Source organism: Coregonus clupeaformis, chromosome 8 (assembly GCF_020615455.1).
Source record: "Coregonus clupeaformis isolate EN_2021a chromosome 8, ASM2061545v1, whole genome shotgun sequence".
NCBI classification, from domain to species: Eukaryota; Metazoa; Chordata; class Actinopteri; order Salmoniformes; family Salmonidae; genus Coregonus; species Coregonus clupeaformis.
In genome coordinates, this window is record NC_059199.1 from 56,856,607 (window position 1) to 56,870,163 (window position 13,557).

At 46.2% G+C, this 13,557-nt stretch overlaps 1 protein-coding gene across 1 annotated transcript in view; it reads left to right on the top strand.

The window, feature by feature from the left end:
* The window catches only part of LOC121571997 (ectonucleotide pyrophosphatase/phosphodiesterase family member 2-like), a 33,209-nt gene that overhangs the window by 13,615 nt on the left and 6,037 nt on the right, over nt 1–13,557 (top strand). The window contains exon 24 of the mRNA XM_041883841.2: nt 5,675–5,828. Coding sequence (XP_041739775.2) covers nt 5,675–5,828 — 154 coding nt within the window. The remainder of the gene's footprint in view (nt 1–5,674; nt 5,829–13,557) is intronic.

Here is a 13,557-nt window from a genome sequence, read left to right on the forward strand (position 1 = left end):
AGTGACAGGTCAAGGTGTTGCCCTTTGACCTGTGTTTGTAAGATGTTACAATCAAAGGGGATCACGTTTTGTGTTATTGTATTTTTATGTTCATATGGTTATGGCTGTTCAACTGGAGTGATCTGGATTCATTTGGGGTTTTACATAATTAATCAAGGGTCTCCAACAGGTCGATTGAGAGCTACCAGTAGCTTGCAGACCACCTATGAGTAGCCGCCAAACAATCATATGAAACTACATGCAATTTTCACGTGTTCCACCACAAACTGTCGTAAACAAATCTGACAAGTATCAGACACAGCAAGCTCCCAGCTACTATCTAACCAATGCAACATTGACATTGTCCCACCCCTGGTTTGCCACTATCGGCTTAAAAAGCAAACCTAACACAATATCTGCCTATTAATTTACAGCAATATTGCCCCTTTCTGTCTGTGTGGTGCGGGCGTTTGTCTATCACACCGTTTGTAGCCAGGAGTGATGGGTCTTCCGTGAACAAACAGCTCTTTTTAAACGTCTCTTTTAGGTAAGAGAATCGCATATGTGAACGAGCCGTTCATTTGGCTCCCTGATTTGCATACTTTTACTATTGCTTTTTGAGCTCCAGACATCGATTATCTGCAGATAAATTATAAAAACATTGTCTGAAGATGGTAATTCCTCAGTGCAGTAACAATATAGTGAAGAGAGAGCCTCATTCTGGTTCACGCACATTTTTTTCAGTGCGTTGTAACTGGCATGCTGTTTTTATACAGTAATACCGTTTTTTGTATCGCTTTGGTGCAATTTTCACAAGTATGTGGTAAATTTTCCCAACTCTTAGTACAAAACTATAAATGATCATCAAAAAGGCAGTTGTTTCAAAACTCTAAACAAACGTTCAATTGACTAAGTACAACACACAAAATCATAGTCACTTTTTCACCAAATGTAATCAGTGTTTCATCTAGAAATACATGTTTCAGATTGCAATACATGTTCATATAAAGTAATTACCTTTCACAATTCAAAGCTCACATTACTTTTGATATGATTCTCTTCTCTTTTGTTAAAGTACATTTTACTATTACTTAATCCGACTGCTTTTAATTGAAATCCAAGCCCTTAGCCATGGTATATTGGCCATATATCACACCTCCTCTGGCCTTATTGCTTAAATGTACTACTATGATGATGACTATTTAGATTTTATTTTAAATCTGATATTGACAAGATCAGAAATGCTTGTGTTTGTACAGTGGGGGAAAAAAGTATTTAGTCAGCCACCAATTGTGCAAGTTCTCCCACTTAAAAAGATGAGAAAGGCCTGTAATTTTCATCATAGGTACACGTCAACTATGACAGACAAATTGAGGAGCCTCTGTCTGGAGGACAGCCTCTGTCCTCCACTCATTACCTGTATTAATGGCACCTGTTTGAACTTGTTATCAGTATAAAAGACACCTGTCGACAACCTCAAACAGTCACACTCCAAACTCCACTATGGCCAAGACCAAAGAGCTGTCAAAGGACACCAGAAACAATATTGTAGACCTGCACCAGGCTGGGAAGACTGAATCTGCAATAGGTAAGCAGCTTGGTTTAAAGAAATCAACTGTGGGAGCAATTATTAGGAAATGGAAGACATACAAGACCACTGATAATCTTCCTCGATCTGAGGCTCCATGCAAGATCTCACCCCGTGGGGTCAAAATGATCACAAGAACGGTGAGCAAAAATCCCAGAAGTGTACATACACTCAATTAGTATTTGCTAAATGATGTAAATGTAAATGTTAATATTTGGTAGCATTGCCTTTAAATTGTTTAACTTGGGTCAAACGTTTCGGGTAGCCTTCCACAAGCTTCCCACAATAAGTTGGGTGAATTTTGGCCCATTCCTCCTGACAGAGCTGGTGTAACTGAGTCAGGTTTGTAGGCCTCCTTGCTTGCACACGCTTTTTCAGTTCTGCCCACAAATGTTCTATAGGATTGAGGTCAGGGCTTTGTGATGGCCACTCCAAGTTTGATGTCTTCACTATCTACAATGTAGAAAATAGTAAAAATAAAGAAACCCTTGAACGAGTAGGTGTGTCCAATCTTTTGACTGGTACTGTATGTCAGACTTGGATTCGCCGGGTTTTTCCACAGGTGCATGAACAATGAGGATATTTACTGCGATTTGGATGAGAACCAATGGCCAAATGCTCAAGACAGGCTTGATGCAAACTAGTGCCTGGAAAACCTTTATTTTTTCATTTCTTTACTTTGATTACATTGTGAAAGATGTCTTCAATGATCCCACCTTTGATCACACATGGGATAGAAATGATGGACATTTGATGTTCAGTAAATTTTTATGGGTAGTGCAAGTGTATTGCCTAATGTGAAAAACAGTGTAATGTACTGTAATGTACAGTACTGTAGCATACTACATTAAAAGGGCAATTTTGAAACATGTATCTTACATGTTTTGCTATTGGATTAACTGGTTGTTAAAATAACTAAATTGAGAAGATATCATTATGCTGTGTTTTGGTGATTAGACCAATGTACTCATTATATTTCACAGTAAACATTTTGGATCAATGGCTGTGTGGTGAAATTTCTACCAGCATGTTAAATGTGCAACCAGAGGGAAAAAAACTCTAGACCACCTTTACTCCACACACAGAGACGCATACAAAGCTCTCCCTCGCCCTCCATTTGGCAAATCTGACCATAACTCTATCCTCCTGATTCCTGCTTATAAGCAAAAACTGAAGCAGGAAGCACCAGTGATTCGGTTAATAAAAAAGTGGTCAGATGACGCAGATGCTAAGCTACAGGACTGTTTTGCTAGCACAGACTGGAACATGTTCCGGGATTCTTCAGACAGCATTGAGGAGTACACCACATCAGTCACTGGCTTCATCAATAAGTGCATCGATGATGTCGTCCCCACAGTGACCGTACGTACATACCCCAACCAGAAGCCATGGATTACAGGAAACATCCGCACTGAGCTAAAGGGTAGAGCTGCCGCTTTCAAGGAACGGGACTCTAACCCGGACGCTTATAAGAAATCCCGCTATGACCTCCGACGAACCATCAAACAGGCAAAGAGTCAATACAGGTCTAAGATTGAATCATACTACACTGGCTCTGACGCTCGTCGGATGTGGCAGGGCTTGAAAACTATTACAGACTACAAAGGGAAGCACAGCCGCGAGCTGCCCAGTGACACAAGCCTACCAGACGAGCTAAACCACTTCTATGCTCGCTTCGAGGCAAGCAACACTGAAGCATGCATGAGAGCACCAGCTGTTCCGGATGACTATGTGATCACGCTCTCCGTAGCCGATGTGAGTAAGACTTTTAAGCAGGTCAACATTCACAAGGCCGCAGGGCCAGACGGATTACCAGGACATGTACTCCGAGCATGTGCTGACCAACTGGCAAGTGTCTTCACTGACATTTTCAACATGTCCCTGACTGAGTCTGTAATACCAACATGTTTCAAGCAGACCACCATAGTCCCCGTGCCCAAGAACTCTAAGATAACCTGCCTAAATGACTACCGACCCGTAGCACTGACGTCTGTAGCCATGAAGTGCTTTGAAAGACTGGTCATGGCTCACATCAACAGCATAATCCCAGAAACCCTAGACCCACTCCAATTTGCATACCGCCCCAACAGATCCACAGATGATGCAATCTCTATCGCACTCCACACTGCCCTTTCCCACCTGGACAAGAGGAACACCTACGTGAGAATGCTATTCATTGACTACAGCTCAGCATTCAACACCATAGTGCCCTCTAAGCTCATCACTAAGCTAAGGATCCTGGGACTAAACACCTCCCTCTGCAACTGGATCCTGGACTTCCTGACGGGCCGCCCCCAGGTGGTAAGGGTAGGTAACAACACATCTGCCACACTGATCCTCAACACGGGGGCCCCTCAGGGGTGCGTGCTCAGTCCCCCTCCTGTACTCTCTGTTCACCCATGACTGCATGGCCAGGCACGACTCCAACACCATCATTAAGTTTGCCGACGACACAACAGTGGTAGGCCTGATCACCGACAACGATGAGACAGCCTATAGGGAGGAGGTCAGAGATCTGGCCGTGTGGTGCCAGGACAACAACCTCTCCCTCAACGTGACCAAGACAAAGGAGATGATTGTGGACTACAGGAAAAAAAAGAGGACTGAGCACGCCCCCATTCTCATCGACGGGGCTGTAGTGGAACAGGTTGAGAGCTTCAAGTTCCTTGGTGTCCACATCACCAACGAACTATCATGGTCCAAACACACCAAGACAGTCGTGAAGAGGGCACGACAAAGCCTATTCCCCCTCAGGAGACTAAAAAGATTTGGCATGGGTCCTCAGATCCTCAAAAATTCTACAGCTGCACCATCGAGAGCATCCTGACTGGTTGCATCACCGCCTGGTATGGCAACTGCTTGGCCTCTGACCGCAAGGCACTACAGAGGGTAGTGCGTACGGCCCAGTACATCACTGGGGCAAAGCTCCCTGCCATTCAGGACCTCTATACCAGGCGGTGTCAGAGGAAGGCCCTCAAAATTGTCAAAGACTCCAGCCACCCTAGTCATAGACTGTTCTCTCTGCTACCGCACGGCAAGCGATACCGGAGTGCCAAGTCTAGGTCCAAAAGACTTCTCAACAGCTTCTACCCCCAAGCCATAAGACTCCTGAACAGCTAATCATTGCTACCCGGACTATTTGCACTGCCCCCCACCCCATCCTTTTACGCTGCTGCTACTCTGTTAAGTATTTATGCATAGTCACTTTAACTCTACCCACATGTACATATTACCTCAACTACCTCAACTAGCCGGTGCCCCCGCACATTGACTCTGCAACGGTACCCCCCTGTATATATAGCCTCCCTACTGTCACTTTATTTTACTGTATATATAGCCTCCCTACTGTCACTTTATTTTACTTCTGCTCTTTTTTTTCTCAACACTTTTTTTGTTGTTGTTTTATTCTTACTTTTTTTGTTTAAAATAAATGCACTGTTGGTTAAGGGCTGTAAGTAAGCATTTCACTGTAATGTCTGCACCTGTTGTATTCGGCACATGTGACCAATAAAATTTGATTTGATTTGATTTTTGATTTGATTTGATTTGAAAGATGTCTACAAACAAAATGAATGCACAATAAAACGTTTTGAATGTAAGACTGGCTCCGTAACAAGTGTTACCAGTTTGGAGTTTTGTACTAAGAGTTTAGAACATTCACCACATAATTATGAAAATAGTAGCAAAGCGATTAAAAAAACTAACACCAACCAGGTCAGGTTTGTTTTTGTGCCTGCAACAGTGCGTCTTTCTGTGTAAATGGAAAGGGGGATACGTAGTCAGTTGTACAACTCAATGCATTCAACCAAAATGTGTCTTCTGCATTTAACCCAACCCCTCTGAATCAGAGAGGTGCAGGGGGCTACCTTAATTGACACTATCAGCACTCAGGGAGCAGTTCTTGTTGGGGGTTAACTGCTTTGCTCAAGAACGGCAGAATTTTCACCTTGCCGGCTCTGGGAATTGAACCAGCGACCATTTTGTTACTGGCCCAACGCTCTTAACAGCAAGGCTACCTACCGCCCTTCCGGGTGTGGTGTTTGTGTGGGTGTTTGTGTGCTTGCCTGTATCTTCATAAAAGTGACTGCTAATGACTGTGACCCCCAGGTACGCCGCAGTCTCGGCTCCGGTCCCTACCCACTACTATGTAGTGATCACCAGCTGTCAGGATGTCAACCAGACGGTCGAGGTGTGTGACGGCCCCCTCAATGTCTTCTCGTTCCTCCTACCCCACCGCATGGACAACGACGAGAGCTGCAAGGTAATTCTCTCACCACATGGGGGTACTATGTCTATGACTATCTATCTGCTTGAAGAAGCCTATGTAAGAAATTGTCATTAACCACAGATCTAGAATCAGGTTATCCTACCGCAAACCACAGTGCACAACCAATGGAAATATAATCTAAAAAAATGAGGGCAGAGTGTGTGTTTATTTCACAGTACAATACCACACCATTTACAAGGTATTTACTTAGAAATTACATGGCAAAGGTTGGTGTTTATGTGAACTGATTCAACTGATGTTATTCCCTTGACAACTTCTTGGCACCACATGGTACTTTATATTTTGTTATTTTTTTAGGGGATAGTGTTATGTATGAGATGACGTGCTGTACGTCGTACTGTACGTTGTTATGGCTTACAACAGTGTGCTGCTTTACGGATGAATGGGTTGTGAGAATGAGTGGCACATGTCATTAAACGACAGAGTGATGTACAATGTGAAACTGTGCAGATGTGCGTTCTTCTACAGCTAGGCTAGATATAACATTGGCGACGAAGATGGCTGAATTCAGCTTACCACCGCCAGCACCATTCCTCGCCATGCCTGATGAACCTCCAGTCCCGTGGAATAACTGGCTTGAAAGTTTTAACACTTATCTCGAAGCTATGGACTTTTTCTACAATCTCCGACAAGCGGAGGACAGCACTGCTCCGTCACTGCCTCGGTACAGAGGATTTTCAGAGCGCTTGCATCGGCTCCTACATTCACTGCTGCAGTCAGCCTCCTACGGAACCACTTCGCCGGGAAAGAGCGAGTGCTCCTCCGGAAAAGACACCAACGGCCGGGTGAGTCCATTCAAAGCTACGTGGCTAATCGGAGGGATTTGGCTAGCTCTTGTAACTATGGGACACTTCAGGACGAGATCATCAGGGATCAGTTGATAGAGGGGACATTATGTGAACAGACAAGGGAGAAACTGCTTTTGGAATCGTATAATTTACAACTAGATGGAGCTATTAAAATAGCACTCCAGGTTGAAGCGGCGTTGGAATGCTCTACTATGCTAACAGACAGCTCTGCAGCATACACTCGGCCATTCTCACACAGCAACTTCAGCCCGAGCAGGCGCACTACAACGATCACGTGCTGCGCACGTCGATAGCTGCATGGACACAGACACCGGTATGCAGAAGTAGCTGTGGCAACTGTGGGGCTAGCTCTCACAATTCAAGGGCTTCAAACTGCCCAAAAATATGCAAGAACTGTTCAAAATACAATCACTTTGCGAAAGTGTGTTGTTCTGGCCCAGCTACTAGCTCCACCCAGAACCTTATTTTCATCTCACTCTCAACATGAACACACGGAAATCTTCAGGTACCCCTCCATGCAGCTGGCAGAGACCTCACAGCCTTTGTTCAGATATACACGCATGCCTTTTGGACTTAGCTCCGCCCCCAGCTGCTTCCAGAAGGTGATGAGGACCATCCTCGCTGGAATACCTGGGGTGGCAGTTTATCTGGATGACATCGTGGTCCACGGCCCTGACCTCCACATCCATGATTATCGACTCCACAGAGTATTCAGTGCTCTACTGCGGAACAACCTGACCCTTAACAGTGGAAAGTGCACCTTTGCAGCTCCAGTCATCAAGTTTGTGGGGTTCCGCCTGTCGGCCAAAGGCATTGCCCCACTCATGTCGAACATTGAAGTCGTCCACCAGATCCCGGTGGCCTCATTCTTGGGCATGACAGCCTACTACCTCCGGTTTCTGCCCCACTACTCTCAGACCACAGCGCCCCTTTGCCAGCTCCTCAAGAAGGACGAGCCATGGTCCTGGACGGCAGCCTGCTCAGATGCGGTCCGCTCACTGAAGAGCCAGCTCACCACAGCCCCAGTCTTGGCTCACTTTGACCCCGTCTGCCCCACCATTGTCAAATGTGACGCCTCTGCTGGAGCACTAGGAGCTGTCCTCTCACAGCTGCAGAATGGCATTGAGAGGCCCGTAGCCTTCGCCTCAAGGGCCCTGAGCCCCACACAACGGTACTCTGTGGGCGAACGAGAAGCACTGGCCTGTGTCGGGGCGTGTGAAAGGTGGCACCTCTACCTATATGGCTTGCTGTTCACGCTCCGAACCGACCACCAGTCCCTCACGACGCTACTGTCGGCGTCAGGAACTGGCCACAAGCCACTTCGGCTGCACAGATGGGCCGACCGCCTCAGACAGTATGACTATCAGCTGAAGTTCACTCCGGGGAGGGATAACGTGGTGGCAGACCTCCTCTCACGCTCCTTTGACGCTCCTACTCCGACCGTCTTGCCAGACGACAACGAAACAGAGCTCGTACAAATGCTCTATGCTCCCCTTCAGTCAGTCGTCTCACTGGAGGAGCTGAAGCAAGCATCGGAACAGGATCCCTCACTGTCTACCCTGCGCACCTACATACGCACTGGATGGCCAGCACATGTGCCGGAAGAGCTGGCGACTTTCGCCAGGTTGAAGCACAAACTTTCTTGCTGGGAAGAAGTCTGTGTCTCTCGAGGGTTTTGCACTGTGGTCCCGAGTGGCCTGCATGCGCGTGTTCTATCCATGGCGCACGAGGTTCACTTGGGCATAGTGAAGGTCAAACAGCGATGTTGAGACCTTGTGTGGTGGCCAGGCATTGACCACGACATTGAAGCCCTGGTCAGGGATTGTGCTGCATGCCTCCTCAGTGGGATAACAGGACAGTCCGCCCCACCCCCCCTGCAGCCTCTCGCAAGGCCTTCCCGCCCCTGGGAGCACATCCAACTGGACATCTGTGGCGAGATCCATGGACACGCAGTCCCTCACCATCAGCGCTTCCTGGTGGTGGTGTATGACCTCCACTCTAAGTGGCCAGAAGTGGTTCCTGTCGGAACTGTCACAGCACAGGCCATTGTGGACATCTTAGACAGCCTGTTCACAAGGTGGGGCCTACCCCTCACCCTTACCACGGACAATGGGCCCCAGCTAACCTCTGCCGAGTTCTCCTCATATCTCAGCAACAAGGGACTCAAACACATCCGCACAGCCTACTACAACCCACAAGGTAACGGAGGGGTGGAACGCTTCAACCAAACGCTGAAGAACGGCATCAGAGCGCACCTGGTCCAGGCGTGCACGTTCCAAACTGCTTTGAATCAAACACTAATGCAATACAGAGCAAGCAAACACACAACAACACAGGTCTCCCCGGCATCCCTCATGCTAGGTCGTGAGATGGAAATGCCACTGGACAGACTTAGAACACAGAGAGTAGCATAACCGGCGACTAGGCGCACCCAAGAAAAGCAGGCAGTGACCAGGCACCAAAGAGCAATGAAACAGCGTTTCGACAAGGCACACAGGGTGAAGAAGTTGATCATCCAAGTGTCAGACTGGGTCCGAGCCCAAAGGCCTCAGCGGTGCAATAAAATGGCCTCATTCTGGTTGGTATTTGCTCGTCTGAGGCTACATGACCATGACCACTTATCCCACGATGTCAGTTTATGACTGTGACATCTGTGTAGAACCATGACCTTGTCTTGTGACTAGGGTTGCGGTGGTCACGAAATTCCGTCAGCCGGTGATTGTCAAGCAAATAACTGTCGGTCTCACGGTAATTGACCGTTAATTAACATAAACACGTTTAGCATTGTGGTGGAAATTCAACACCAGTTCAATTATTAAGAATTGTACATTGTTTCAGAGTAACGAGACATCGTCAACAGAATGTAATCTAGCAGTCTCGCAGGCGTCAAATGAGCCGTTTTTGCCTGTGTAATAATTGCGTGCACAGCATGGGGCACATGGACGGTTAGGGTAGACATAGCCATAATATCAGAACATGCCAAAACAGCTTCAGTAGCAGCCGCTACCGATGTCAAACAAGAAACCATTCCCCTGATCACACTATCTAATCGTTTAGAATAATAACCAACAGGATACTGTGTCAAAACTGCTGACTTAAACCCACTCGTCTCCGAAACAAAGAGATGGAAGGGTTTATTATGGTCTGCCAACCCCAAGCAAGGGGTAGACATTCATGTTTGTTTCAATTTTACCAATGCCACCTCAACCTCATCAGTCCAGACCACAACTTCACTCGCATCCATCTTTCTCTCTTGGTGACAGGTTTAGGCAAAGCTTTAATTGCCTCTAATCTGTCTTTGGAGAGGGCGCGACCCTCAGAAGTAATGTCATGAGCCAAATATTTAACGGAGCTCTTGCATAATTGCATTTTACTCAGGGAAACTTTATGGCCATTTTCTGCCAGAAAATCCACAATGCCCTAGTGTCCTCGTGACATATCTCCTCTGATTGTGAGCAAACCAACAAATCGTCAACATACTGAACCAAAGTACTCCACCCGGAGCAAAAATAACCTCTAGGTTTCGAGACATTTCTTGGGCAAAGATCGCCGGTGATTCCACATAGCCTTGTGGCATCACCGTCCATTTCCATTTAGCCCCAAAAAACGTAGACGATAACCAATCCTGTAACTCTTCAGCTACAGGGATGCTAAAGAAAGCATTAGCTAAATCAATTACTGAAAAACAACAACTACCTGGAGGCACCTGGGATAAAAGGGTAACAGTGTTAGGCACCAGGGGCGCTCTAGCATGTACAGCATTGTTTACTATTCTAAGGTCTCGCACAAAATGATAATCACCAGATGGTAAAATTTGGTGTGTTACAGGGCGAATTCGGGCAGGGAACCAGAGCGCCTCTTTCAACTAATGCACTATGAATGGGAATTATACCCTTTTCGGCTTCTTTGCTAAGAGGGTACTGAGCTTTGTAAGGTCTGTGGGTGCTTTTTGGAATTACTACAACTGGTGCAGCTCCTTTCATGTGTCCAATGTCATTCTTTGATTTAGCCCACAACTCTTCAGGGATATCTTTTAGCCAATCAATGTGTGAATTATCTTGTAATACCTCAGGCATGGTTTCAACGGGAATTTGTTATTTTCTTGGTGTTGTCATTGCAGTAGCCCAGTATGGGGAATAGAACGTTGCTGTAGAAGCTGACCACTGTTCTTCCCCTTCCCAGGCCACCCCAATCAGTTGCTTCCATCCCTTTCTTCATCCAAATACCCACATCTTTCCATTGTTTTCCAGGAGCTTTTGATAAGCTACAATGGGGAACAGAGCCAGGGACTTCATACAAACTCATCTTAGTATCCGTCAACAACACTCCAGCTGCTACGAAGTCTTCTCCTCTGTAAATCCCATTCATGGTTATCTCAACTTTCTCTTTTTGTTTTGACCATCTCTGTTGGTATTCAGGGTCCTCTTCGCATGAGGGAACAGCAGCAGTACAATGTAGGTATTCAGACACTTCCCAGTTACCATGCAACGAGAGAGATTGCTCTCTCAGCTCCCCCTCAACATGTTGATCATTCAGGTGCCAAGCATTGTAACAGTTCATCAGGCATGAGAAGATTCAATTTTCTCTCGATCCCAATGACAATCTTTCTTCAGTACAGGCAACAGATTAATTCATTTTACACATAAAATCTCTTCCTAATAAATGTACTGGGCAGGCAGAGGAGTACAGGAATCGGTGTCTCCATTTGCCCTCTCCCCACTCCACGTCCAGGGGAAAGGTCAAACATTCTTCAGAGGGAATTCCAGACGCTCCAACTGTGTGCATTGTTTTCATTGAGGGGGAGAGAGACAGGGCAGACATTTTCAACACTGAGACCACGGCCCCAGTGTCCACCAAAAATTGAATTTTGTGTTTATTAACTAAAATATCAATAAGCGGGTTTTGGGTTGACAAGGTGGTCAATTCTAGCATTTGACAGGTCTCTTCTGGTTATTCATCATTGTTTTCTTCATTAGTTTCATCTTCTGTTTCCACCGCATCCTTTGTTTGGTAGCCCCTTGTCCACCTCCTCTTCCAAATGGGTTGTCCACCTGCACGCCAACAGGTGGGGACGGCCACTCTCCTTGGCTTTCTCCTGCTGGGCAGTGTGTTGAAAGATGCCCTACCTTCCCACAGTTGTAGCAGCTCCAGTCTCTCCCTCCTTCAGCTCCAGGGCCCACTCCAGGACAATGTCTTGAAAAATGCCCTAACTTCCCACAGTTGTAGCAAGTCCAGTCTCGCCCTCCGTCAGCTCCAGCAGGGGCCCCTCGGCCTCTACCTCTTCCTCCTCCAGAGTAGTACATCAGCTGTGCCTTCTTCAGTGTCTTTCCGTCCTTAGTTTCATTTTCCTTCAACTGTCTTTCCGCATAGGTGATATATGGCTTTACGTCAAACAGTGGTTTTGTTTCCCATGCAATACAAGTTGTACAGTGAGGGAAAAAAGTATTTGATCCCCTGCTGATTTTGTACGTTTGCCCACTGACAAAGAAATGATCCGTCTATAATTTTAATGGTAGGTTTATTTGAACAGTGAGAGACAGAATAACAACGAAAAAATTCAGAAAAACGCATGTCAAAAATGTTATAAATTGATTTACATTTTAATTAATGAAATAAGTATTTTACCCCCTCTCAATCAGAAAGATTTCTGGCTCCCACCCAGGTGTCTTTTATACAGGTAACGAGCTGAGATTAATCTCAGCTTGATACCTGTATAAAAGACACCTTTCCACAGAAGCAATCAATCAATCAGATTCCAAACTCTCCACCATGGCCAAGACCAAAGAGCTCTCCAAGGATGTCAGGGACAAGATTGTAGACCTACACAAGGCTGGAATGGGCTACAAGACCATCGCCAAGCAGCTTGGTGAGAAGGTGACAACAGTTGGTGCGATTATTCGCAAATGGAAGAAACACAAAAGAACTGTCAATCTCCCTCGGCCTGGGGCTCCATGCAAGATCTCACCTTGTGGAGTTGCAATGATCATGAGAACGGTGAGGAATCAGCCCAGAACTACACGGGAGGATCTTGTCAATCATCTCAAGGCAGCTGGGACCATAGTCACCAAGAAAACAATTGGTAACACATTACGCCGTGAAGGACTGAAATCCTGCAGCGCCCGCAAGGTCCCCCTGCTCAAGAAAGCACATATACATGCCCGTCTGAAGTTTGCCAGTGAACATCTGAATGATTCAGAGGAGAACTGGGTGAAAGTGTTGTGGTCAGATGAGACCAAAATGGAGCTCATTGAATGAATGCTGCCTATGACCCCAAGAACACCATCCCCATCGTCAAACATGGAGGTGGAAACATTATGCTTTGTGGGTATTTTTCTGCTAAGGGGACAGGACAACTTCACCGCATCAAAGGGACGATGGACGGGGCCATGTACCGTCAAATCTTGGGTGAGAACCTCCTTCCCTCAGCCAGAGCATTGAAATGGGTCGTGGATGGGTATTCCAGCATGACAATGACCCAAAACACACGGCCAAGGCAACAAAGGAGTGGCTCAAGAAGAAGCACATGAAGGTCCTGGAGTGGCCTAGCCAGTCTCCAGACCTTAATCCCATAGGAAATCTGTGGAGGGAGCTGAAGGATTGAGTTGCCAAACGTCAGCCTAGAAACCTTAATGACTTGGAGAAGATCTGCAAAGAGGAGTGGGACAAAATCCCTCCTGAGATGTGTGCAAATCTGGTGGCCAACTACAAGAAATGTCTGACCTCTGTGATTGCCAACAAGGGTTTTGCCACGAAGTACTAAGTCATGTTTTGCAGAGGGGTAAAATACTTATTTCCCTCATTAAAATGCAAATCAATTTATAACATTTTTGATGTGCGTTTTTCTGGATTTTTTTGCTGTTATTCTGTCTCTCACTGTTCAAATAAACCTACCA